Genomic DNA, 27,980 nt, shown 5'->3' with positions numbered 1-27,980 from the left:
ATCGAGACCATCATCAATAATTGATACCAAGCGTCTCCCAAACTCAACAGTAGGATTATATGCCAAGACCTGATAAACCTCAGTGTCACTGAGTTGTCTCATAACTTCTTGTATGTAAGCTGTCTTATCCTGCACCACTACACAGCCCCCCTTATCAGCTTGCTTGATTATAATGTTATCCCTTTTCTTTAAAGTTTCTAGGGCTAATGACTGTGCTGCAGTAAGGTTAGGACGAGGGTAGCGACTCTCAGTAGAGAGCTTAATAAGTTCCTCCTCAATTCTACGATGGAATGCTTCCAGAAAGGGTCCTCTCTCTCTAGTCGGATAGAAAATGGACTTAGGTCTGAAACCTCCATGAGTGATTTTAAGAAAATACTCATCTATAGAAGTTTCCAAGGCAAGATCATGAAAATTAAGATAATCACAAGCCTCACACCCTAGAATCATCTGCTGTGACAATATCACAACTGTGGCATATGTCAATCATCAGGGTGGGACTTGCAGTCCCCAAGCTATGAAAGAAGTATCTTGGATACTTTATTGGGCAGAATCCAGCTCCTGTCTAATTTCTGTGGTTCATATCCCAAGTGTAGACAATTGGGAAGTGGATTATCTCATCCGTCAGACTTTACATCCTGGGGATTGGTCGCTCCATCCAGATGTGTTTTCTCAAATTGTTCAGATATGGGGTCTTCCAGAAATAGATCTGATGGCTTCCCATCTAAACAAGAAACTCCCAGATACCTGTCCAGGTCCAGGGATGCTCAGGCGGAGGCAGTGGATGCGTTAGCAGTTCCTTGGTGTTACCAACCTGCTTATATCTTCCCGCCTCTAGTTCTTCTTTCAAGAGTGATCTCCAAGATTATCATGGAACAATCGTTTGTGTTGCTGGTAGCTCCAAATGGCCTCAAAGGTTTTGGCATGCAGATCTTGTTCGGATGTCCAGTTGCCAACATTGGCCACTTCCTTTAAGACCAGACCTTCTGTCTCAAGGTCACTTTTTCCATTAGGATCTCAAATCCTTAAATTTGAAGGTATGGAAATTGAACGCCTAGTGCTTAGTCATAGAGGTTTCTCTGATTCAGTGATTAATACTATGTTACAGGCTCGTAAATCTGTTTCTAGGAAGATTTATTATCGAGTTTGGAAGACATATTTTATGGTGTTCTTCTCATAAATTTTCCTGGCATTCTTTTAGAATTCCTAGAATTTTACAGTTTCTTCAGGATGGTTTGGATAAAGGTTTGTCTGCAAGTTCCTTGATGGGACAAATCTCTACTCTTTCTGTTTTATTTCACAGAAAGTTTGCTAAGCTTCCTGATATTCACTGTTTTGTGCAGGCTTTGGTCTGTATCAAGTCTGTCATTAAATCAATCTCTCCTCCTTGGAGTCTTAATTTGGTTTTGAAGGCTTTACAGGCTCCTCCATTTGAGCCTATGCATTCTTTGGATATTAAACTACTTTCTTGGAAAGTGTTGTTCCTTTTGGCCATGTCTTCTGCTAGAAGAGTTTCTGAATTATCTGCTCTTTCTTGTGAATCTTTTTTGATTTCCCATCAGGATAAGGCAGTTTTGCAGACTTCATTTAAATTTCTAGCTAAGGTTGTAAATTCTAACAACATTAATAGAGAAATTGTTGTTCTTTCTTTGTGTCCTAATCCTAAGAATTCTTTGGAAAGATCCTTACATTCTTTGGATGTTGTCAGAGCTTTGAAATATTATGTTGAAGCTACTAAAGATTTCAGAAAGACTTCTTGTCTATTTGGTATCTTTTCTGGTCCTAGGGAAGGTCAGAAAGTTTCTGCCATTTCCTTGGCATCCTGGTTAAAGCTTTCGATTCATCAGGCTTATTTGGAGTCGGGTCAGGCCCCACCTCAGAGTATTACAGCTCATTCTACTAGATCAGTCTCCACTTCATGGGCTTTTAAAAATGAAGCTTCAGTTGATCAGATTTGCAAAGCAGCAACTTGGTCTTCTTCGCATACATTTACTAAATTCTACCGTTTGATGCATTGGCTTCTTCGGAAGCAGTTTTTGGTAGAAAAGTTATTCAGGCAGCTGTTTCAGTTTAATTCCTCTGCTTATGTTTAAGTTTTTTCTTTTCATTTATGAGAATAAACTTATATTTTGGGTTGTGGATTAATTTTTTCAGCGAAAAATGGCTGTTATTATTTTTATCTCTATTGTCTATTTGGTATCTTTTCTGGTCCTAGGGAAGGTCAGAAAGTTTCTGCCATTTCCTTGGCATCCTGGTTAAAGCTTTCGATTCATCAGGCTTATTTGGAGTCGGGTCAGGCCCCACCTCAGAGAATTACAGCTCATTCTACTAGATCAGTCTCCACTTCATGGGCTTTTAAAAATGAAGCTTCAGTTGATCAGATTTGCAAAGCAGCAACTTGGTCTTCTTCGCATACATTTACTAAATTCTACCGTTTGATGCATTGGCTTCTTCGGAAGCAGTTTTTGGTAGAAAACTTATTCAGGCAGCTGTTTCAGTTTAATTCCTCTGCTTATGTTTAAGTTTTTTCTTTTCATTTATGAGAATAAACTTATATTTTGGGTTGTGGATTAATTTTTTCAGCGAAAAATGGCTGTTATTATTTTTATCTCTCCCTCTATAGTGACTCTTCTGTGGAGTTCCACATCTTGGGTATTTCTATCCCATACATCACTAGCTCATGGACTCTTGCCAATTACATGAAAGAAAACATAATTTATGTAAGAACTTACCTGATAAATTCATGTTCATGAGACCCGCCCTTTTTATGGTGGTTATGATTTTTTGTATAAAGCACAATTATTTCCAAATTCCTTTTTTGATGCTTTTTACTCCTTTCTTTATCACCCCACTACTTGGCTATACGTTAAACTGAATTGTGGGTGTGGTGAGGGGTGTATTTATAGGCATTTTGAGGTTTTGGAAACTTTGCCCCTCCTGGTAGGATTGTATATCCCATACGTCACTAGCTCATGGACTCTTGCCAATATGAAAGAAATGAATTTATCAGGTAAGTTCTTACATAAATTATGTTTTCTCAGGTCTGAAGGAATATTTAATAATTCACTAAATAGACCTGAGGAAGAGGGGATCTCTTACAGTCAAATAAAAAAAAAACATATCACAGTACAAATAATTACGAATTGGAAATGCTGGACTAGATTAGCTACTTCTAGCTAGAATCTTAAAAAAATATACTGCTGTTAATAACACATAGGGTACTGACCTGTATATTTCTGTCTATGCACCAGTTAGTTTCAAAATCATCATCATCTTCACCAAATGGATTAATAAGTTGCTCAGCAACCTGAAACAAATTCATGAATTAGGTTATCCTGTCTAATTTTGTAGTTATGTAAACCAAGTCTATAGAGAAATACAGAAAATAAACATCACATTTCATATATTACCAACAGTCTCACTATCACAATTACATTACAAAGGGCTAGATTACAAGAATGAGAGCGCGATATTGCAATATAATGATCGTCTTAACTTGTGCTCATATTACAAGTTGAAAGTAAATGCAATTGCACGAACCCAATTGCATTTATGCTCAAATCTTTTGCGAGACTTAAAAGAATGAGTAAAGGGTTTGGGTTTAAAAAAATGTTGCACTAAACACAACAGAAATACATTAAAATAAAGTATTACATTAAAAAAATTACCAATACTTTTTAACTCCTATACTACTTATTCCTTAAACTGCCACAACCCCCATCACAAAATATTCACTATTCTTTAAACCCCTAAACTGACACAAGCCCATCACAATAAACCCCCTACTCTATTATCCCCTAAACCACCACAACCCCCATCGCAATAAAGCCCCCACTGTATTAAACCCTAAACCACCACAACCCCCATCGCAATAATAGTGTTTTTTTAGGTGGTCTTAAGTTAGTGGTTTTGAGGGGTTGTTAGGGGTTAATAAAGTAGGGGGGTTTATTGTGATGGGGTTGTGACAGATTAGTAGTTAATAAAGTAGGTGGTTTATTGCGATGGGGTTTTTGGTGGTATAGGTGTTAATAGAGTAGGGGTTTTATGGTAATTGGGATTGCTTCAGTTTAGGGGTTATGTAGTGTAGCGGGAGTTTGCGATGGGGTGTTGTGGCGGGTTCAGGATAACGTAGTGTAGCGGGGGTTTTTCGATGGAGGTTGTGGCAGTTTAGCACGCAAGTGTAGGGTTTTTTTCTTTGACTTCACAGTTCCATGGTAGTCTATGGGGAGGATGTGTTATCACAATCACGATATCGGAAGTCTAACTTTTTGCGCGCATCGTGTTTCAATTTGTAATACCCAGTGCACACAAAAAGTTAACTTCTATGAAAGTTAACACTTGAACAGGAGTGATAATAACCGATCCACTTGTAATCTAGCCCAAAATGTTTTAAGTGATTAAGGAACATACCAGATGGGTAGATGGTGATACAAGTTAGTAGAGAGAAGAATACTTCTGGTGAGGACAGATGAATCTATGCATCATCTTTAAGATTTATCAGTGTATCAGATTTTCATGGGATAACCTGGTTATGATTTAGGAGAAAGGAAACTAAGTTGTATGGATCATATATAGTTGTAGAAAGAAAAACCTGCAGGAAATTTAGGCACAAAATGTATAGCAAAAAAGAGAGAGAGTGGATTTGAACCTTGCAAAATGATGTGTAGAATATAGAGTTGCAAGAAATGTTTCTTCTAACATTTGGCATGGTTTGTGTCTGCTCAACATTTGAAGTATGTTTGACATCTCTTGTGTGGCTATTGGTGGGGTTTTAAAATTTAAGGACATTTCAATCTATTAAAATAAAGATGGAAGATCCAATGATCATGTGATTTACCAGTGGGATCTCAGTGCATTAATTTAACCCATACCCATACTAAATGAATTTGTCAGGGGTATTCCAGCTTATCAGATAGCACATTTATAGCAGATTTTTGCATGACTATTGGACTTTTCTAATTTGACAGTCTTGACCTCATCAGTGAGGCATGCAGAAATAGTTCTCCTACAGCCCTAGACCACAACGGAAAAATAGGATATGGTGTCTATCGCAAATTGGTTAAAACATTTTTTTTTTCCTCCGGCCAAACAATAACATTTTTATTCACGTTCAGGTAAGGTTGCAAATCCTCCCATATTTTCAAAAATCTCCCTTATTTGCCCAAACATTTTTCCAGTCTCCCAGGCTTTCTTATACTGTATATCTGCTCTTTCTTTCGCCCTTATTTTCACATGTAAAATCTTAATTTCAAACATGTTATATTGCACCCTTGTACTTTTATGTACTTAATCATTTTAATGTATCTGACAGTTTAATGTGTTTACTCCCTATCACCTAGATTACGAGCCTTGCACTAAACAGGGTGTGAAACTAACGCCAAAAAAGTTGCGTTATTTCACTTTCCATAGCGCTGCCATTACGAGTTACTGAAAAGCCTCCTTGTGCATGCGATATGGTGGCGTTAAGCTCCATACCGCATAAAATCCAAGGGCTGCTTTGATGTTCTCATGCACGCTTTCCCCAATAGATATCAATTGGGAGAGAGTGTTAGAAAAAAAACCTAACACCTGCAATCGCGGAATGAAAAATCTCTGTAACGTAGCCCCATTGATGTCTATGGGGGAAAAAAGTTATGTTTAAACCTAACACCCTTACATAAACCCCAAGTCTAAACACCCCTAATCTGCTGCCCGACATCACTGACACCTAAATAAAGATTTTTAACCCCTAATCTGCTGCTCCCGACATCGCTGATACTAATAAAAGTTATTAACCCCTAAACCTAGCTAACACCCCCCTAACTTTAAAATAAAATTACAATTTAACTATATTTATATAAATAAAAACTTACCTGTGAAATAAAAATAAACCTAACATTAAACTATAAATTAACCTAACATAACTATTCTAAAAAAATAAAAAAAACTACCAATTAAAAACTCTAAATTACATAAAATAAATACTAAATTACGAAAAATAAAAACCACTAACCAGCTGCCCCTCACATTACAAAACACTAAATTAAACTATTAACCCCAAACCTAACACCCCCTAATTTTAAATTAAAATTACAATATAACTATATTTAATTAAATAAATAAAAACTTACCTCTGAAATAAAAACAAACCTAACATAAAAGTATAAATTAGCCTAACCTTACTATTCTAAAAAACTTACAAAAAATAATAAACACTAAATTACGAAAATTAAAAAACAAAAAAATTACAAAAAATAATAAACGAAATGATCAAAAATAAAAATAATTACACCTAATCTAATAGCCCTATAAAAATAAAAAAGCCCCCCCAAATAAAAACACCCCCTAGCCTACAATAAACTACCAATAGCCCTTAAAAGGACCTTTTGTAAGGCATTGCCCTAAGTTAAACAGCTCTTTTTACCTGTAAAAAAATACAAAGTCCCCCCAGCATTAAAACCCACCACCCAAAAGGGGCATTTGTATGGACATTGCCCTTAAGAGGGCATTTAGCTCTTTTTTCAAATTGTCCAAGCCTTCGTTGCTCCACCAGGATGAAGATAGAAGACGTCCCCTGTGATGGATGAAGATGTCGCCGCCTGGATGAAGACTTCTCGCCGCCTAGATGGAGATGGATGTCCGGACTTCAGGAACCGTGAGTAGATATTCTGGGGTTAGTGTAAGTTATTTTTTTTTATTTTTTTGGGTGTTTTTTTCAGATTAGGGTTTGGGCAATTTGAAAAAGAGCTAAATGCCCTTTTAAGGGCAATGAAAAAGAGCTGAATGCCCTTTTAAGGGCAATGCCCATACAAATGCCCCTTTAGGGGCAATGGGTAGCTTAGGTTTTTTTTAGAGTTAGGTTTTTTTATTTTGGAGGGTTGGTTCGGTGGTGGGTTTTACTGTTGGGGGGGGGACTTTGTATTTTTTTTTTACAGGTAAAAAAGCTGTTTAACTTAGGGCAATGCCCTACAAAAGGCCCTTTTAAGGGCTATTGGTAGTTTATTGTAGGCCAGGGGGTGTTTTTATTTTGGGGGGCTTTTTATTTTTATAGGGCTATTAGATTAGGTGTAATTATTTTTATTTTTGATCATTTCGTTTATTATTTTTTGTAATTTTTTTGTTTTTTAATTTTCGTAATTTAGTGTTTATTATTTTTTGTAAGTTTTTTAGAATAGTAAGGTTAGGTTAATTTATAGTTTTATGTTAGGTTTGTTTTTATTTCAGAGGTAAGTTTTTATTTATTTAATTAAATATAGTTATATTGTAATTTTAATTTAAAGTTAGGGGGGTGTTAGGTTTGGGGTTAATAGTTTAATTTAGTGTTTTGTGATGTGAGGGGCCGGGGGTTTAGGGATTAATAGGTTTATTTAGTGGCGGCGATGTGGAGGCTGGAGGTTTAGGAGTTAATAACTTTATTTTAGTGTCGGTAATGTCGGGGAGCAGCGGATTAGGAGTTAATAGCTTTATTATATTGTTGACGATGTCGGGGGCAGCAGATTAGGGGTTAATAAATTTATTTAATAGTAGCGATGTGGGTGGGCGGAGGATTAGTGGTTAATAAGTTTAATATAGTGTTTGCGATGCAGGAGGGCGGCAGTTTAGGGGTTAATAGGTAGTTTATGGGTGTTAGTGTACTTTTTAACATTTTAGTTATGAGTTTTGTGAAACATTTTTGTTACGCAAAACTCATAACTACTGCTCTCAGATGATGGTATGGATTGTGTCGGTATAGGCTGTAATTCAAGCATTTTAGCCAGACCGCACAACCTATAATACTGGCGCTATGAAAATCCCACACAAAAACGTCATTTTTTTGTGTGCAGAATGGACATTGCATTACAATTGCGTTACAAGCTAAAATGCTTGCGGTATAGCTATACCGAGACGACTCGTAATAATGCGTTACTACCATTACGCTGAAATTGAAACATTTTCAGCGTTAAAAGCCGTAACGCAAAACTCGTAATCTACCTGACTGTGACTTAAAGGGATGTGAAACACAATTTTTTTTCTTTCATGATTCAGATAGAGCATGCAATTTTAATTTAACTTTCTAATTTACTCCTATTATCAATTTGTCTTTGTTCTCTTGGTATCTTTATTTGAAAAGCAGGAATGTAAGCTTAAATGTAGCCACTAATCAGCAAGTGCTATCCAGTGTGCTGAACCAAAAATGTGCCAGCTCCTAAGATTACATTCCTGCTTTTCAAATAAAGATACTAAGAGAACAAAAAAATTGATAATAGGAGTAAATTAGACATTTCCTTAAAATTGCACGCTCTATCTGAATCATGAAAGGAAAAACATTTGGGTTTCTTATTTGCCGAGTTGTTGAATGTATTCAGCTGGGCTGTGTAAATAAAGATGATTTGTATGAAGAATTTCCTTATACCATACTGTATCAAATTGTAAAATAAAGTCTATTGTTTAATGTGTCAATTTCTTACATGAAATTTGTAAATTCTTTAGTCTCATGTATTTTATTAAAAAAATTGTTGGCAACCCTACATTCATGTCTTATACCAGTAAACCTAAACTTGTTTAATAAAAAGCTCAAATCACACAACTAATATCAGACCAACAGAATTCTTTACTTTGCTTTATTAAAGGGACAGTCTAGGCCAAAATAAACTTTCATGATTCAGATAGAGCATGTCAATTTAAACAATTTTCCAATTTACTTTTATCACCAATTTTGCTTTGTTCTCTTGGTATTCTTAGTTGAAGAAATGCTAATTTCTTAGACCTTGAAGCTCACCTCTTTCAGAATGCATTTTAACTGTTTTTCACCACTAGAGGGTGTTAGTTCACGTATTTTATATAGATAACACTGTGCTTGTGCACGAGAAGTTATCTGGGAGCAGGCACTGATTGGCTGGACTGCAAGTCTGTCAAAAGAACTGAAATAAAGGGGCAGTTTGCAGAGGCTTAGATACAAGATAATCACAGAGGTTAATAGTATATTATTATAACTGTGTTAGTTATGGAAAACTGGGAACTGGGGAATAAAGGGATTATCTATCTTTTAAAACAATAAAAATTCTGGTGTAGACTGTCCCTTTAAGGGTCTGAGAAAACCTCTGCAGCTTTCCCTATGAAAAGTGGGCAAAACACCTGTTTCATATAGTTTTCATGTGTATACCCAGTCCTGCTATATCTAATGCAAACAGAAGTTCTACTGGATTAGTAAACAAAGCTAAAAATCTGCTGAGTTTAAATATGATGTTTTTGCACTTAAATGTTGATGGGTTGTTCTAGGGGCCTCTGTCAGCAAAGGAAATGTACTTATTAGGGGCTAGATTACAAGTGGTGCGCTAAGAATATTGCGGGCACATTAATTTGTGTGCGTATTATAAGGATAGATAGATAGATAGATATATGTGTGTCTAAATAATAATTTAATAATAATATTTAATAATGTACTTCACTGTGTATTTACTGTAAATATTTAACATTCCAATGTTCTTCACATACTGGACAATGTTATTTTATTGTAAATACATATTTCTATATGTATCTGTGTATACCTATACCTGCAAATCTATTGCTTAGATCAGAGCTTTCCAAACTTTTCATGTTGGTGACACACTTTTTAGACCTACATCATTTCGCGACACAGTAATTAATTCAGTTGTACTAGCAAATAGGAGGTTAAACTAACTTGTTTTAAGAGATACGGACACATACATAAATTATATAATAACTAAATGTATTTACAAGTAACAGTATGTATGTGCAAGAATTAAAAAAAAGTTTAATATCACTAATAGCTACTTACTATTTTAATGGGATGCATGAGGTTGATGGGATGAACACAATTTCTGAATATTTGGTGGAATATAAGATAAAGACACTCACATTTCATCATCAAGCATTTTTAAGTTTCCACTTCCTATTCATATATCAAGAGCAGGAGCAGCAATGCACTACTGGGAGCTAGTTGCAAAAAAAAACCCACTGACTTCTGACTTCAGCTCAGCGTTTAAGCTGCCGCCCTCAGAGCTCGGTGAGTCTGATTGACTACTGCCCACACTACAAACACACTGCTGCCCCACTCACTGACTACACTTGCAGTCACAAGCCAATTAAGCAGACTACACGTGCAGTCAGGAGCCAATGTGCCGCCAATGGGAATAGTTTGTTCCCACTGAGCTGCGCCAATTGGTTAAGATGATCTGTGATCCACAAGGTATCAATCATGTGATATGCGTAGCAGGCAGGCGGAAAGTCAGAAACCAAAAAAAAAAAAAAATGTAAAAAAATTTGTGCTGAAGCAGGGATACACCTACACACTGCTGCCGACACACTAGTGTGTCCCGACGCACAGTTTGGAAAGCACTGGCTTAGATATATAGGTATAGATATTTATTTTGCATCAACATGATCCGCACTGATGATACCGGCTATATTACTGATCTATTTGGTAATAAGGCTATTACATATTATTAAATTACATTTTGATTAATAATTTGTATTTTTAATATAATGTCCAACTGTATAAAGATATAAATAAATGATTTGCGTGTTAGACCCACACAAAGATGTTGTAAAACTCAGACATGTTTAGTACCTGGTTGCTGGAGTAATTTATCAAGAGGGTAATTTTTTAACATACTTATTTTTGCAATGCTAAATAAATTAAAAATAAACTGTCTCATTTCTCTACTTGCATACAATTAATGCACCTTCCCTAGGCAGTTGTATTAAATGTCATAACCCTTAAAGGAACAATAAATACTTTGAAATTGTGATATATATATATAATGTCAAATTATGCATAGTAAAAAAAGCTTTGGAAAATATACAGTAATCATTATTTATTTTTCCCACTTTTCGTGTTATTTAATTCTGAAAATTGTGGATTTTCCAATTCTGAGAATAGGAAATGCATTCTACAAACTTCAAAAGCCTGACCTTACTACATATCTCTCCCTTATTGGTCTTATTTTGGAGATAATACTGCAAAACAATGTAAGTTTTGCTAACAATTTATTGTTTCTAACCTTGTCTACTCCAGTAGCAAGTCTGGATTGGCTATTCAAATTAAAGAAAGTTGTGTGTGGGGGGGGTGGGGGGAGGGGGTTTGGCCATTGAAAAACAACTGCTGCAAGCATGATGTTAATGTATTCAGAAATTCTCCATCCTTGGCTGATATGCTAATTTATTGTACTTAACATACCAACCATGAAAAGAATAAAGTGAAAAAGGATTCACAAGAGAGTTATATGTGTAAGTGTATATTATTGATTATGCATATTTACCTTAAGCCAACCGGCATAGAAAAAGAACTGCAACAGAGTGAATATTGGAATGTACAGATCCAAGTCATGTCCCGCATATGACTGCTTAGGATCTAAAAACTGGCGTCCAATAATACAGGTAAAGAAGAAAGTATAGACAGCAAGCGTCACTACCTGGAAGAGAAAAACATGTCATTTTTGTTGTTGCATTGCTCATCGCTACCTGTATGAGCATTATGAGCCCTACTCGTCAAATACTGTTTTCAACGATCTCCCTCACTACAGGCCGGGGATCGTTGGTGGCCTAGTGGGTGGCACTCCTAGGCTTCATGGAAATTCTAGTGACATCACCACGTATGCATGTGGTGATGCCACAAAGGGGGCAAAATGGAGAATCTCAGTGTAGCTGGATGGGGGCAAGTTCTTCAATCCCCTTGATCTCAGCTCCCATAGCAGCTACAAACCTTCATATGAAAGCCTGGGTTAGTGGGTCCTCAGGTTAAAGGGGCTGTATTGGAACGCCGGGATACCAGGAAAACTCAGGTGGGCCACACTGGCAAATAAAGCCCAGTATAGTGAGCAGGTGAGGGAGTGAAACGACCTTCTTTTTAAGTGCACAGAGACTCAAACAAGCTTGCATAGGTGGCCGCTCCACACCAATAGGCATTAGCACTGCACAACAGGGAGGTGAAGGTGGGTGGGGCAAGTGGAGGACATCATCATGTAGGACTGCACAGCACAAGTGACAGGAGGGAGCCGAGCAGGAGGCCACGCTGGCCAGTACTGCAGGTGCGGCACAGAGAGGAGCATGACACACACCACTCAAAAGAGCACAACTCAATTTAGTAAGTTAAGGACAGGGGTTGGGGGGGGATCGGCTACTGTACTGCCTGCCCTGCCTGTCAGACAGTGAAACCTGGATTGGACTGGAGGCCACGGGGCTGGCACACATGAAGTTTTACTATGTGGCAGGTTAGCTGGGCTGGGTGGAGACTTAACTGGGATGAGGAGGGGCGTAACCATGGGTGTGTTCGGGGCCGGACCAGTCTACACAAATTTCCAGAGCTGGTCTGATTTCCCAGTCCGGCCCTGCTGGTTAAATGTTTCGCAAAACAAAAAAAGTGTCACAAAATATATCAAAAATACATTACTAAGTACAGTTACACTGATAATAACACCATCTAATAAAAAAATATTTTAAAAAAATTGCACAAAAAAGTTATAAGGGCTCAAAGATATGAGGTCTCAGGTGTTAACAGAAAAGGCAGGCAAAGGACTTTAACATAGAGATACAGACATATACATGTCTAAAGATGAATATGTGTGTATAAATACATATTGATACATATTTATATATTTATAAGTGCTCTTGAGCCTTTGCAGTTAAGTAGAGGAAAACATGTAAAAACATATTTATGCAATATTAGTTTTTAATTATGTTTTATACAGTGCATTTGCTGTAAATATTTCATATTCCAATGTTATGCACAGAGCAGAGTATGTTCTATGCTCTATGTATTTCTAAATAGATAATCATCTATATATATACATATATAGGTATAGATATATATTTGTGCAAAATACCATCAGATCAGTGGCGTATTTACATTTTGTGCTGCCCTAGGCATTCAAAATTCTTCTGCCTTTTTTCCCCTTAATATTATTTTGGGTCAGTGTGTAAAATGTTTTTTTTTTTTCCATAAAATTAAAAAGAAAATGGGCTAGCAAAACACTTGCATACAGGTGGGTTGAATTGCATGCATCTCATACCATGGGAGAAAGCGAGGGGAGAAAAGGGGGGGAGGGAACAAAAGGAGTGAAAGAAGGGAGCAAGGGAGGAAGTTGAAAGAAAGAAGGGAGGGAGGCAGTGAGTTGAGGGAGGAAGGAAGGGAGAAAGGGAAAGAAGGGAGAGAGGAGGGAGGGAAAGAAGAATACACTTTGAAACAATCACTGCCCTTCACATGCAACAACATACAGTCATTACCATCATTCAAGTAATGAAACTTTTTAAGTGTCCGTTTACTATTTTCTCCGTGGGTTCATGAATGCAGAGAAAACTAGCTATTAATAGCTAACATACATTAGCGCTGAGAGTTTATGATTAGACATCACAAGCTGATCTTAGCAGTGCACAGACGCATCCAGTCTGTTAGCTGCTAAGACCTGCAATAAACACTGTACTCGCAGACCCACCACAGCTGACAAGGGGAGGCAGCATATAGGCACAAGGTCTTCTCCTCCAGCCTCACCTTGTAAGCATATCCCCGGGCAAGTTTCTCGCCAAGAACGCTTCCACTGCAAAAATGCTGGCAGCTCTAAATGAAGTAACAGTTTAAAGGAGCACTGCCTGTAAAGAGCGACCTTAATCAGCGCATGTGCATTGTCTTCTCTGTAAAAGCCTGCACTTTATCACTCACTGTACTGTGAGAGAATAGGGCAGATATGCTGCCCCTCCCAAATCTGCTGCCATAGGCACCGGCCTTGGTGGCCTAGGCCATAATACTGAAGATATTCTGCTAAGTAAAGAACATTGGAATGTGAAATATTCATGTTTTCATGTCAGGTTAGCGCACTTGAGAATATGAAATCGAGTTCACACATGAGTTTTCCCTACTTTTTTTGCTCCATTAACTTCTATGGCGGAATAGGTTATTGGGCGCATTATATTTTAAGTACGGCTTTTTACTTGCATCGGGTTGAAAACAGTTTAATAGGAGCGTAAGCCAATGTGCGCAAAAAGCTTACTTCTAGCAGAGTTAACGCTTGAGCGGGAGCATTAAACAGCACTCCACTTGTAATCTGGCCCTTTGTATATAGAGGAAAAATAGAAAGTATAGGTTTACTCTGACATATATTTAATTATAAGGTGGATGGTAGAGTTAGTATTGCATTTTAAGTGCTTACTATTTGCTTCATGATAATCTATAAATATAATAGGATTCAGGTAACTCGCTCATTCAAAGTAATGCAAATACTAAACAATTACAGACTGCAATTAAGAAATGCAAGAAAATTGTTGCATCCACAGGAAACAACAAGAAAGTACAGATGCAAATGCTCAATAGATACCAAACTCTGTATTTTTGGGAAACTGCAAGAGACAACCACAAATAAATAACTTAAAAAGTCCAGATGTCTCCAGTTGATTATCTGATATCTAACCTAATGCAATATATATTGATTTGGAAAAAAAGCTTCTAGCAAGAGGTATCCCAGGTTTTGTGAAAACTCTGACATTGGATGCAACAGACAAATATATTCACATACTGTCCCGGCTCTGAGGGCTGGTATCATTCTAGACATCTCTACAACACTACTCCAGGAAAAAGGCAGTTTTGATATGCCACATGCACTGTAAGAGCTTTTGTAAAATTTGTAGTAACTCTGTAAATCGATGTATAGCATAAGAATGTATCTATAATATACTTGAAATAAATTGTTCATTTTTAAGTCAGTCTAATTCTTTCCAAATGTGAGATTTATGTTTTTGATGGGACTGTGTACTAAAGCACGCAGCAGTAAAGGGTTCATTGTATTTAAAGATGATCCAGGACGACCCTTTAAAAAGGGCTGAGCTTTCTACCGCTTACACTGAAAAGTTGATTAATTTTGAAGCCTTTTGCATGTCTATTGTATTTCATATCTGTTCTACAGCCACACACTATTATGATCTTATCTGATATAATCGCTTTTCTGAAATTTTAACCTTGCTTACAGAACCATGATCTCTTCACTTTTAGTCAGTATTCTACTTTTCCCTACTCTAGTACTGTAATAAAATGATTAATTCACCAATAAAGATATATTGGTAAGAATTTCTGTTACAATTGCGTTAAGTGGGATTAACAAACGTATCCAATAACGTAACAAATGTATACCTGAGTGTAAACCAGAGGAATGCCAACCCAGTCATATCCAAAGAGAAGACTGCACCAGGACCGAAAGCGGTTCATTTCCTGTAATAAACAACACATGTATAATCATAGCTTGCAAAGCTTCTTCTGTGTCCAAATGTACTTGGGTATGTGGGAAAAAATATAGCTGGTGGGTTGATAATTCAAATATTGCACAGGTTAAATATACTTGTTAAAAACACAATAGAATGATAATTATAATTGCTTTTATTAATATTATGCTTAAAAAAACAATGTGGTACTATAGCCATATTACCATATATATTTCCTCTTTCTAACTACCATCTCCTCACTTGCACCATCACAAAACTCCCTACTTCTCTCCCACCAACTAACCCCAACACCAATTTCAAATGAAGTCATTAGATCTGCAACACTTCTCAAACTTCTGCTCTCTTCGTTTTCTTCGTTTTCCCCACCCTAATCTATCTGTCACTACAACTCCGCTATTACATTGATCCTTTATAATTTAGCAGCTCCTACCATAGCTTGAAAATGATGCCCTAATCCTCAGCCCTGGCATCGTCCTCTGAGTATGCAGATGTTCCTGCACTGCTGAGTGACACTGAAGACATTCTTGCTGTTCAGCCGACTTTCTTCACTACAAGTTCAACTTGCACTCCTACTATTCTGCCCCTAACCTCTCTATGAAGAATTACTTCTATAATCTTATCTCTATGTTTTCTTCAAACCCAAAACATCTGTTCACCACTTTCATCTCCCTTTTCTGCCCACTGCCACCTCCTATTATCACTTCTCTCTCAGCTCAAGATTTTGCCTGCCACTTCTCAACAAACTACCAATCTCCAGCCCCCTCAACAGTTTGCAAACATTGAAAATCTTCATAGCCAAAAATTCAGCTCTTTTGTCCCTGTTAGTATGAAGATTCTGCCTTTATATTATACTCATACCTTACTACCTGTCCCATTGATTCCATCCCCGCACAAATGCTGATCTCACTCTCTCTTACTCTTACTCCAGTCTTCACACAAATCTTTAATTTCTCCCTTATCACTGATCCAACCTCTGCCTCTAACTATCGTTCTATTTTCCTGCTTCCCCTGGCCTCAAAGTTTCTGGAAAGGCTAGTATATACACATATATCACATTTTCTTACATCAAACTCTTTCCTTAATCCAATCCAATGCAATCTGAATTTTGGCCCAAAACTCCTCAGAGACGGCAGTCATTATGGTTACTAATAACCTATTGTAATATCTATAGGCTATTTCTCTCTATTAATCCTTCTCGATCTGGCTGCAGCTTTTGATATTGTTGACCACCGTTCTCTCTAAGGTGTGTACAAAAACTGCACACATCAATTTAAGGGGGATATTTTTTTATTTTTTTTTTATATTTAAAGGTTTTTATTGAGCGTTTAACATACAGCAGAAATAAAAAAAAAACGTAAGGAGAGATCACACAGAGTCAAAAAGCAAAACAAACTTTCATAATAGTCAAGATGAAAACGACTAAAACGATGTCTTGGTGAATTGGTAGCTCCATGGTTGTCAGAGGAGATCATTTTAACAAGTGTTTTATATGTTTAATATGTATTAAATGCTTTTATGTATCAACTGTGCCACTCTTAGATCTTATATCTAGATATCAAAACCTACACATCTATACAGCACAACTACCATAATTGTAGCTGAGCTATAGCGCTATACAATTTCTCAGACAGAATACCATATTTTCACACCTATACCGCACCAGACCTCGCCAAGATTTGGCGCTCCTTTCTAAACCACGTTTTGATCATTTTAACAAGTCCTTTGTAGCTCTTTCCTGCTATATCAGTACAGCTCATTTTTAATTTTTTAGAATTAACAACAACATACTAGTAAATTATAATAGAAAACAAAAGCAGAGGCCCAGCTCTATGCCTCGGGCCTATAAAGTAGTACATCAAGTTGTTACATTATGAGTGTTCAAGGTATATTTGTCAGTGTATTGTGTAAAATGTTGAGTAGAGGTTAAGTAAAGTTGTGGTAGGGCAAGGAAAGAGGGGGAAGGGGAGAGACATAAAGGAGGTGCAAGAAGGGGGAAAGAAGAGGGAAGGAAAGGGGAGAGAAAAAAAGGGGGGGTCCCAATGTAGTTTGAATGGGGGAGGGGGTTTCAGCTTTAGTTGGTAACTAAGTCTAGCCTATGGCCAGAGAGACAGGATTCCAGAGCTCCAACATTGCCTCATATATTTCCATATTTCCATTTTTCATGTATTGGTATCTTTCTATCTGAAGAAGAGAAGAGACCTGGCCTCTCCAGATGGCTAATGTTGGAACCTCACAAGATTTCCATCTCTGTGGGATAAGGGCCTTTGCGCTATTCAATAAAATGTACAATAAAAGTTTTTTGGGTTTGTTTCGAATCCTAGGCATGTCTAGGAAAATAATTACCCCAGGGTCAATTTGTAAATGAATATCAAGTTTAGTATTTATCTCGTGGAGTACATCTGACCAGAAGGTGTTCAACTCTCTGCAAGACCACCAAATGTGAAGCAAGTCCCCCTTTTCCCCACATCCCCTCCAGCATTTCCCATAACTTTTTTTGTAGATATATTGCAGTCTAGCGAGTGTTAAATGCCATCTCGCTAACAATTTGAAATTCATTTCCATTATATTGGAGGAAACAGTGGCCCTCTTGTGGCATTCGAGAACCCTGTCCCACTCCTTTTGGCTGATCTCTCTGTCTAGATCCTCAGCCCATTTATGAGTGAATGAGGGGGTACTCATTTCCACTCCTAGTTAGTAAAATGTCATAGATTTTAGATATAGTGTGACTAGGCTGGTGTTGCTGTGAGCATAGGGACTCGAATCTGGTCAATGGACGACCAAACTCCTCCCTTTTTTTATTAGTCTGTATAATGTGTGCCAGTTGAGTATAGGAAAACCAAGGGGGGAGAGAACTCCCTTCCTCCAGTACTTTTTTTATCGCGAACTCCAGCGCTTGTGGACATGGGCTTACTGGTATGGGGAAACCCGTTACTGGTATATCCGGGTTACAGATATACAGAGTCATAGGAGAGGGCGAGGTGGAGACATGAGTGGATGTTTTGAGGATTTTATCCCAAGTATCGAACACTTCCCGCCATAGCGGATAGCGAGAGATCTCAGCGGTCCTCGACCCTGGAGAAATCCAGGCCCAAATGCCCATATTCTCAGAACCAAGAAGCTCCCTATCTAGCTGGATCCATCTCTTGTCAGCTGAGTTATGGCACCATTCTACCATGCGCTGCAGCAAAGTGGCTTGTCGATACACTTCAATGTTTGGTACCCCCAATCCCCCTCTGAGTCTAGGGAGGAACATAGTGGCTTTTGGAGTACGTGGTCTGATTTTTTGCCAAATGTATTGCCCTATGGCGTTCTGAAGGTTCGTGACATAATGCCTAGGTAACGGGATGGGCAGTGTCTGCAATATATACAAGATTCGGGGTAGGATGTTCATCTTAATAACTTGAACTCTGCCCAGCCACAAGATCTGTTTGTTGCTCCATCCAGAGAGATCCGCTGTTATTTGTTCCAGTAAGGGCTTATAATTGACTGTGAATAATTCTTTGGCATCTGCCGTTAAGTAGATACCTAGATACTTCATTTTTTGAGGTTGAATGACCAAGGGACTAGAAGTTTCTAATCTGAGTAAGGTTTCTGAGGATGCGGTAATGTTAAGTATTTCTGATTTAGATGCATTTAAGTGAAAGTAGGAAAACCTACCATACTCTTCAAATTCTGTTAGAAGTGTTGGTAATGAGATTTCGGGATTTGACAGCGTGCACAAGATATCGTCGGCATATAAGGCCAATTTGTGTTCTGAGTTATTAACCTTGATACCAGAAATCAGAGGGTTAAGCCTGATCTTGTGTGCTAGAGCTTCGACCGACAGAGCAAATAAGATAAGGGGCAACCCTGTCTCGTCCCGTTAGTGATATGAAATGAATCCGACAGAATGTCGTTTACCCTCACTCTAGCGGTGGGACTAGTATATAAAGCAAAATTTTTTAAGATAAAGGTGTCACTAATATTCATCTGTTTTAAGACAGAGCCGAGAAAGCCCCAACTGACCCTATCAAAGAAGGGGGATTTTTTTTATTTAAAAAAATGTTGTTGTTTTTTAATTTAATTTCAACTGAGCATACAATTATAAATATATCCAGAATGATATAAACAAACTGGAATATGTGCAAAAGAGGGCTACCAAAATGGTACATGATCTAAAAAATAAAACATACCATCAGAGGCTCAATTACCTAAATATGTATAGCTTAGAGGAGAGAAGGGTAAGAGGTGATATGATAGCAACTTTCAAGAATATTAAAGGGCTTAGTAAAGATGAGGCTGTGAGTATTTTACATAAAAAGAAAAATTCAAGAACAAGGGGTCATGATCTCAAGCTGAAGGGCAGCATATTCAGGAGTAATTTGAGGAAGCACTTTTTTACAGGGTGATTGATTCATGGAATAAACTTCCACAAGAGGTGGTAATGACAAACTCTGTGGGGGACTTTAAGAATGCATGGGATAAGCATAATGCTATCATATGAGCTAGATAAGTTTATACTTTCACAGAATATCGGGCAGACTTGCTGGGCCTATGGCTCCTATCTGCCATCAAAATCTATTTTCTATGTTTTATATATATATATATATATATATATAGATATATATATATATATATTTGTCATAATAACCACATGAGGAGTAGTTAATACCTGAAATAGACACCCAGCAGAGGTGGTATGGTGTCGCAGTATTGCCAAGGTTAATCTGAATTGTCCTTTCTTTTTGTAACATATGTTTTTGCTATAAAATGCATTGATCTAAAGACCCCCCTTCCTCTCCCACCTCTTCTTGCTCCTCCTCCTGGTGCCTGGCATCTCTTGGTACTGTGGGTTAAGGACTTGCAAGATGGGGCTGGATGGTCATAATTAACAAAGTGGCTGGGGTCTTGACATGTGAAAACATCTGAAAGAATGTTCCCACAAACCTATTGAAAGCTAATTGACATGTGCAAAGTGAAGGTATTGTGTTTAGATTATGAATAATTTTATTTTCAAGAACTGTATTTTTGCATTTATTATTGTTCTTTTGTATGTATTCTGTTTTTGTAATTTAGCACCTGTATTTGTCTTTTGTTATTAAAATATTAAAAAGCTAATTCTGTCTTTGGGTGCTATTATCTGAATTGACACTCTGTAGAGATAAGGTTAAAGTCATGTTACCTAATTGTTACTCATGTGAGTTATTAGGTTCCCAAGACACCCTTATTCAAAACTCTTGGTGGTGGCAGTATCATTAATCTGGGGTGGTTTAGGCAGGTTTTGGGGGTTAATTTGGTGTCTCTTTATATCCTTGTAGAGGAAAAGGTGTAAGGGAACCAGAGGCTGAGTGCTATTAACCCCTTCATGCTCACACTCTCCCCATAGTCACGGCTGGGCAGATAGGCTTAGCCATCACAACATTTATTTTTTATTTTATCTTCAGTCCAGCTGTAGCGCTGATAACTTTTGCATACAATCACTCTCATGTATTATTTTGACCCAGCCACATTAAATTCTGCAGTGTATATGTGAAGGTTTGTGTGTGAGTGTGTGTGTTGTGTGTGAGAGTGTGTGAATTTGCTTTTGTTTGTGTATGCGTGTTACTACCTTTACAACAGTTTTAAAGTTTGGCTACACTTAAGAATAAAGTGTGCACACATTTTAGTCACTTCATAGCCAAAACAAATTTGCGCACACTGCTCAAAAAAATTATTAGAGTGAACATTGCTGTTGACCATGCTCTTTTGCTCCAAACTCTCCACACCTTTGGCAATGTGCTCTTTCATGGTTTTCCTCCTACCTGTCTAATTGTACCTATATTGTATCCTCTGCCCTTTTACCATGTTTTGTTGGGATACCACAAGGCTCTGTTCTTTGACTTTTAATAAAGTTCCACAGGTTTCAATATAATTTGCGCTTGAAAAAAGTAACACTAAACTAAATAAAACATTAAAATTAAGTTTCACGACCTACACTATCTACCCCAACACTATTAACCCCTAATCCACCACATCTTCTAACATAAACTACTACTCCACTACACTTTTAACACCTAATCCACCATAAATGCCCCTACGCTATTAACCCCCTACACTATTAACTGCCACAACCCCCACCGCAATAACCCCTACACTACTTTTCCCTTAAACCTCCATTACCCCCATCGCAATAACCCTTACACTACTTAACCTCCTAACAGCTAACACCCTAAGAACCCTTTCCTAAGACCCCCTAAATTACAAAAAAATAGAAAAACACTAGCAGTAAAAATTTTTTTTAACAAACATTAAAAAAAAAAACACTAGAAAAAAGCCCTTTCATAAAACTAAAGTACCCCCCTAAAAAAACTTTATTAAAACTAAAATAACTAAAAAAAAAAAAAAAAAAAACATTTTTAAAAAACCTAATCTTAAAAATCACCCTAAAAAGGGCATTTGTCGGGTGCTGCCCTAGTTTAAGTAATTATAGCTCTTTTGCAAAAAAGTGATCTTAGCGCTTTAGTTATGCTAAACCCCAAACTTTAGCCTTTCCATCTTGAATCCAGTTCCTTCGGGATGCAGCAGCAGGTAATTTCTGCTCCATTTGTAATCTAGCCCTAAGATTTTAATCCACTCTCTCATCATTTCCCACCTTGACTATTGCAACTTCATTCTCTCTGGTTTCCCTAGCTACCATCTATCTCCTTTACAATCCATAATGAATACCTCTGCCAAGTTGATCTTTCTTACTCGTCGCTCATCTGCTGCGACTCTCTGCAAATCCCTTCATTGGCTTCCTCTTGCCTCCAAAATAAAACACAAAATCTTTACCCTAACTTTCAAGGCCCTCAATAACACTGCTCCTCCATATTTTAGACCTTGTCTCCAGATACTTTCTCCCCATCCCTCTTCACTTTGCTCATGACACCTTTTCTCCTCCTCTCTTGTTACCTTCCCACATTCCCGTATACAGGACTTCTCCAGAATGGCTCAATTATTGTGGAACTCTCTGCCTTACTCCACAAGTCTCTCCGCTAGTTTTCAAAGTTTCAAGGGCTCCTTAAAACTCTGCTGCTCAGGGGTGTATACAATGTATGCTAACCCTTTCTTACCACAGTTCCTCTACTTCTTTTGTCATCCTCTTGAAACCCCCTTAGTATGTAGGCCTACAAGCCCAGCTGCCCTGTAAATAACCTTCATGGAAGGTGATCTACAACAGTTGGCAACTCTTGGCAGAGTTTTCTACCCATTTGCTACCTTTGCCTATTATACCTATGAATGATCTTACTTTAAAGTGATGGTAATCCTAGCATTTTTAAAACTCTAGGATTTACCAGTGCTATAAAAAGGGCACTTTCAGTCATGAAGTATAAAAAAAAATCATGATAAAAGTTCCTTTATTTGCAGCAAGGTTATGCCGAGCTGAGTGCTTTCGGCCCCCAACAGCAAAAAACTATTTCTTTTTAATGACACGATGAGTCCACGGATCATCTTAATTACTAATGGGATATTCACCTCCTGGTCAGCAGGAGGCGGCAAAGAGCACCACAGCAAAGCTGTTAAATATCACCTCCCTTCACTCCCAACCCAGTCATTCTCTTTGCCTACGTTAAGAGCAAGGAGGTGGTACATTTTTTTGTAACAAAATTAAAGTTTTTAATTCATAATTGTATTATTGTGATTCAGTATGGACCAAGGGGACTTGCAAGATGTAACTTGCTCCTTGTGTTTTGATGCCAATGCGGAACCACCAATCCCTTTCTGTTCCTCATGTATTGAGAGGACTTTAAATTATAGGGGAAAAAAAATTCTGAGCCAACTTTTTCTAAAGCGGATGTTGTTCAGGGGTCTAATAACGAGGTTCAATATATGCCGCAGCTTTTTCCTCAAGCGTCCCAAATTTTACCGCCCTCACAAGCAGTGCCCTGCGCTTCCTCGCTAACTCCCGCTGGAGTTACTTTAAGGGACATTGCTTATCTCATGTTTTTTACAATTTCTGATGCGTTGTCTGCTTTTCCAATGTTGCAGGGTCTGGAGCTACCTAAAGGCTCAGGGAGTTTGGACTCAGTCAGAGTCTGTTCTTCCTATAAACATTCTGGAGCTGAGAGCTATCTTCAATGCACTTCTGGCCTGGCCCCAGTTAGCCTCAGTCCAGTTTATCAGGTTCCAGTTGGACAACATAACTTCAGTGGCTTACATCAATCATCAGGGAGGAACGAGGAGTTCCTTAGCGATGACAGAGGTAACCAAAATAATTCAGTGGGCGGAGGCACATTCTTGCTGTCTGTCAGCTATCCACATCCCAGGGGTGGACAACTCGGAGGCGGACTTCCTGAGCAGACAGACCTTTCATCCGGGGGAGTGGGAACTCCATCCGGAAGTGTTCTCCAGCCTGATTCGCAAGTGGGGTCAGCCGGAATTAGATCTCATGGCATCTCAACAGAATGCCAAGCTCCCGAGATATGGATCGAGGTCCAGGGACCCCCAGGCGCAAATGATAGATGCTCTGGCGGTTCCTTGGACCTTCAGTCTAGCATACCTATTTCCTCTGTTTGCTCTTCTTCCTCGGGTCATTGCTCGAATCAAGCAGGAGAGGGCATTGGTGATCCTCATTGCACCAGCTTGGCCTCGCAGGATTTGGTATGCAGATCTGGTGGACATGTCATCTCTGCCACCTTGGAGACTTCCGTTGAGGAAGGACCTTCTAATTCAAGGGCCCTTCCTTCACCCAAATCTAGTTTCTCTGAAGCTGACTGGAGTTTGAATGTAGTTCTTAAAGTTCTTCAAGGGGCTCCATTTGAGCCTATGCATTCCTTATATATTAAATTGTTATCTTATGAACCATACTGTGGAAGCTTGGAATTTTGATGACGCCATCAGATGCAACTCCGGAACCCCCCACCTGAGGGTTATCCTTGAGAACACTTCCGGATGGAGAGCCCACTTCCCATAATGAAAAGTCTGTCTGCTCAGAAATCTGTCTCTGAATTGTCCACTGCTGGAATGTGAATGGCAGGTAGGAGACAATCGTGAGCTTCCGCCCACTGCAGAATGTGAGTCACCTCCTTCATGGCCAAGGAACTCAGAGTTCCTCCCTGGTGGTTGATGTAAGACACTGAGGTGATGTTTGACTGGAATCTGATAAACCGGACTAAATATAATTGAGGCCAAGCTGTCAAGGCATTGAAGATTACTCTCAACTCCAAGATGTTTATGGGAAGAGAGGACTCTTCCCAAGACCACAGGCCTTGAGCTTTCAGAGAACCCCAAACAGCTCCCCAGCCTAACAGGCTGGCATCCGTAGTCACAATCACCCAGGAAGGTCTCAGGAAGCAAGTGCCCCGAGACAGATGTTCCAGTGAAATCCACCACGAGAGAGAGTCTCTTGTTAGGCGGTCCCGATTTATCCTCTGCGATAAATCTGAATGGTCTCTGTTCCATTAACTGAGCATGCAAAACTGCAGCAGTCGCAGATGGAACTGAGCAAAAGGAATGATGTCCATGGAGGCCACCATCAGACCAATCACCTCTATGCATTGAGCCACTGAAGGACGAAAAGCAGACTGGAGAGAAAGGCAAGAAGCAAGGAGTCTGGACTCTCTGACGTTGGTCAGGAAAATCTTCATGGACAGGGAATCTATGATTGTCCTTAGGAAACACACTCTTGTAGTTGGAACTAGAGAACTCTTTTCAAGATTCAATTTCCACCCGTGGGAACGTAGCAAAGACAACAACATCTCTGTATGAGATTTTGCTAGTTGAATAGATGACACCTGAACCAAGATGTCATCTAGATAAGGCACCACAGAAATTTCCTGGGATCTGATCACTGCCAATAGAGCTCCCAGAACTTTTGTGAATATTCTGGGAGCTGTGGCAAGACCTAACGGAAGAGCAATAAACTGGAAATGCTTGTCCAGAAAGGCAAATCTTAGAAACTGGTGATGATCCCTGTGAAAGGGAACATGTAAATACGTGTCTTTCTGGTCTATGGTCATCATGAACTGACCTTCCTGAACCAATGGAAGAATGGTACGAATAGTTCCATCTTGAAGGACGGAACCCTGGGGAATTTGTTGAGACACTTTAGATCTAGGATGGGACGGAAAGTTCCCTACTTTTTGGAAACCACAAATAGATTTGAATAGAATCCTAGACCTTGTTCCTCTTGAGGAACTGGTACAATAACTCCCAGGGAGGATAGGTCCTCTATGCAATTTAAAAAGGCCTCCCTCTTTACCTGGTTTGAGGATAGTCTTGACAGGAGAAATCTGCCCCTTGGAGGGCAAGACTTGAACCGTATTTTGTAACCCTGGGATACTATGTCCACAGCCCCACGGATCTGGTACATTGTGAATCCAAGCCTGTCGATAAAAAGAAAGCCTGCTCCCCACCTGATCCAAAATCGGACTGAGGGTTGACCATGCTGATTTACAGTCAGCAGAAGGCTTCTTGTTTTGCTTTCCCTTATTCCAAGGCTGGCTGGATTTCCAAGTGGACCTAGATTGGTCTGGTTTGGAAGAAGAAGAGGAGGACTTCTGTCCTTTAAAGTTGTGAAAGGAACGAAAACTAGAAGTCTGTCGACCCTTCTTGTCCTGAGGTAGGAAAGATCCCTTTCCACCCATAATCTCTGAAATGATTTCCACCAGACCAGGCCAAAATAGGGTTTTTATAGAAATATAGAGGGAGGAAAAGAGGTATCTTGTGGCACACTTAAGTAGAGAGCTTTTATTTTCAATTTTTACATAAAAAAGGCATTTAGGAAGTGATTAAATAAAAATTCACTTTTATTAGGTTCATTAAAAATAAGAACATAAAGTGTGGTTAATAAGAATTAAAATAGGGGATATTTGTGTTTACACAATAAGCAGTATAATCCAATTTATGCTGGGTTATCACCCATGAAGCTCATAGGAAAAGCTAATTATCCATTATATTAGACAGAGAAAACTGTATAAATTTGCATAATTCTTTCCCTATTTTGTTAAGAATATACGTGGTCTTACTTGTGTCAAATACCCCTAACGATGATCCATCTCATCATACATTGATTGTGAGTTTTAAAGACTAACGTACAAAAAATATTAAAAATGCTGTGTCTAGGATCACACAGGGTTAATAGGTAATACCTTCACTTTTGGATGTAACTTATATAATGAAGAAGGTCATTTGACAAAGCAGTAGGCGAAACGCGCAACAGGCGTTCGCTCTGCTTCTCTATATATTTATTGTTAACCAAATAGAATAATGGTAAAAATTGAAGATAAAAGCTCTCTACTTAAGTGTGCCACAAGATACCTCTTTTCCTCCCTCTATATTTCTATGATATATAATTAGGTATCAGGCACTGCTCTCCAGGGATACATAAGCTTACCCTGTTGGGATATCGTCTGAGAGCTTTTGACCTGTTCCCACACGTAAATCCCCTTTGTCTTAGGGGAATTACTATTTCTTAATACAAAATAGGGTTTTACCCTTATAAGGTAAAGCCAAAAGCTTGGCCTTTGAAGATACATCAGCTGACCAAGATTTTAACCACAGAGCTACGAGCTAGAACAGTGAAGCTAGACTTATGAACTAACCTTCCTGATCTTAGCTCCCAGTCTAATTACCTGCATGTTGGCATCACAGATAAAGCTATTGGCTAATTTAAGAACCTTAATCCTATCTTGGATCTCCTCAATCATAGTCTCCTCTGATATCAGATCAGACAGGGCATCGCAACAAAAAGATACCGCTCCAGCAACTGTAGCAATACTAGCCGCAGGTTGCCACTGTAATCCTTGATGGATGTACATCTTTTTTAAGTAAGCCTCTAACTTCTATCCATTGGATCCTTAACAGAAAAACTATCCTCTATATGAATGGTAGTTCTTTTAGCTAGAGTAGAGATAGCTTCCTCTACTTTAGGCACAGTGCGCCATGAGTCCCGAATGGAGTCAGCAACAGGAAACATCTTTTTAAAAAACGGGGAAGGTGAAAAGGGAACCCCTGACTTATCCCATTCCTGAGCAATAATTTCAGACATCTTGTCTGGAACAGGAAAAGCATCATCAGATGTTGGAGAATCATAAGCTCTATTAAGTTTAGAGGACTTCTTGGGGTTGACAGCAACCAAAGGTTCAGAGTCGTCCAAAGTAGCTAGAACCTCCTTAAGAAGCAACCGGAGATGTTCAAGCTTAAATCGGAAATTAACTTCTTCAGATTCAGAAGATCTTTTCCCCATAGTGTCAGAGTGTGAGATCTCACCTTCAGAAGCTACTGAAGTATCCTCTCATGAGACATTTGAGAAAGGTAGACTAGCGCAGATTTAGAGGAGTCAGAAACCTTACTAGCAGACAAGGGTTTAGATTTCCTCTTACGCTTACCCGAAGTAGGGAAGTAGGCAAAGTAGACAAAGCTGCAGATACTTCAGAAGTTATCTGTGCGGAAAAATCCTCTGGTAAATAAACACCCCCAGGAGGTTGAGAGGAAACAGAAGGCATAGAATGAGAAACAATTAAAGCTTGGGATATTTGAGGAGAAAGCTGAGGCATGTCACGCACAGCAGTATCCTTGGCTCAGAAGGGAGTAACTTGTCTTTGATTTTCAAAGTCTTAGCTAAGCATGAGGAACAAAATTGCATAGGCAAAACAATTTGGGCCTCTAAACATAATAAACAGTTATCCATAGAGATGGACTGATCCTGTTCTGAGTCTATAGCTACCGAAATTAGTCCCCACTAAAAAAAGACTAATTAGAATGAAAATAAAAATGAGAAAAATTATAATAATTTGATCCCAAAAAATAAACAATATGTTCAAAGAAAAATGTGAAGACTTTTAAAACAGAGGCTAAAT

At 38.5% G+C, this 27,980-nt stretch overlaps 1 protein-coding gene across 6 annotated transcripts in view; it reads right to left on the bottom strand.

Moving 5' to 3' along the window:
• The window catches only part of BEST3 (bestrophin 3), a 212,381-nt gene that overhangs the window by 18,353 nt on the left and 166,048 nt on the right, over positions 1–27,980 (bottom strand). For 5 of the 6 annotated variants that reach the window (XM_053716798.1, XM_053716800.1, XM_053716802.1 and 2 more), the window contains 3 exons: positions 15,095–15,172; positions 11,238–11,390; positions 3,224–3,304 (listed from right to left, as the gene is read on the bottom strand). In XM_053716798.1, the coding sequence (XP_053572773.1) occupies positions 3,224–3,304; positions 11,238–11,390; positions 15,095–15,172 (312 nt within the window). The remainder of the gene's footprint in view (positions 1–3,223; positions 3,305–11,237; positions 11,391–15,094; positions 15,173–27,980) is intronic. The other variant, XM_053716799.1, reaches the window with a different exon arrangement.

Source organism: Bombina bombina, chromosome 6 (assembly GCF_027579735.1).
Source record: "Bombina bombina isolate aBomBom1 chromosome 6, aBomBom1.pri, whole genome shotgun sequence".
Classification (NCBI taxonomy): domain Eukaryota; kingdom Metazoa; phylum Chordata; class Amphibia; order Anura; family Bombinatoridae; genus Bombina; species Bombina bombina.
The sequence above is the reverse complement of the archived record's forward strand: the minus strand, read 5'-3'. Positions and strand labels throughout refer to the sequence as shown.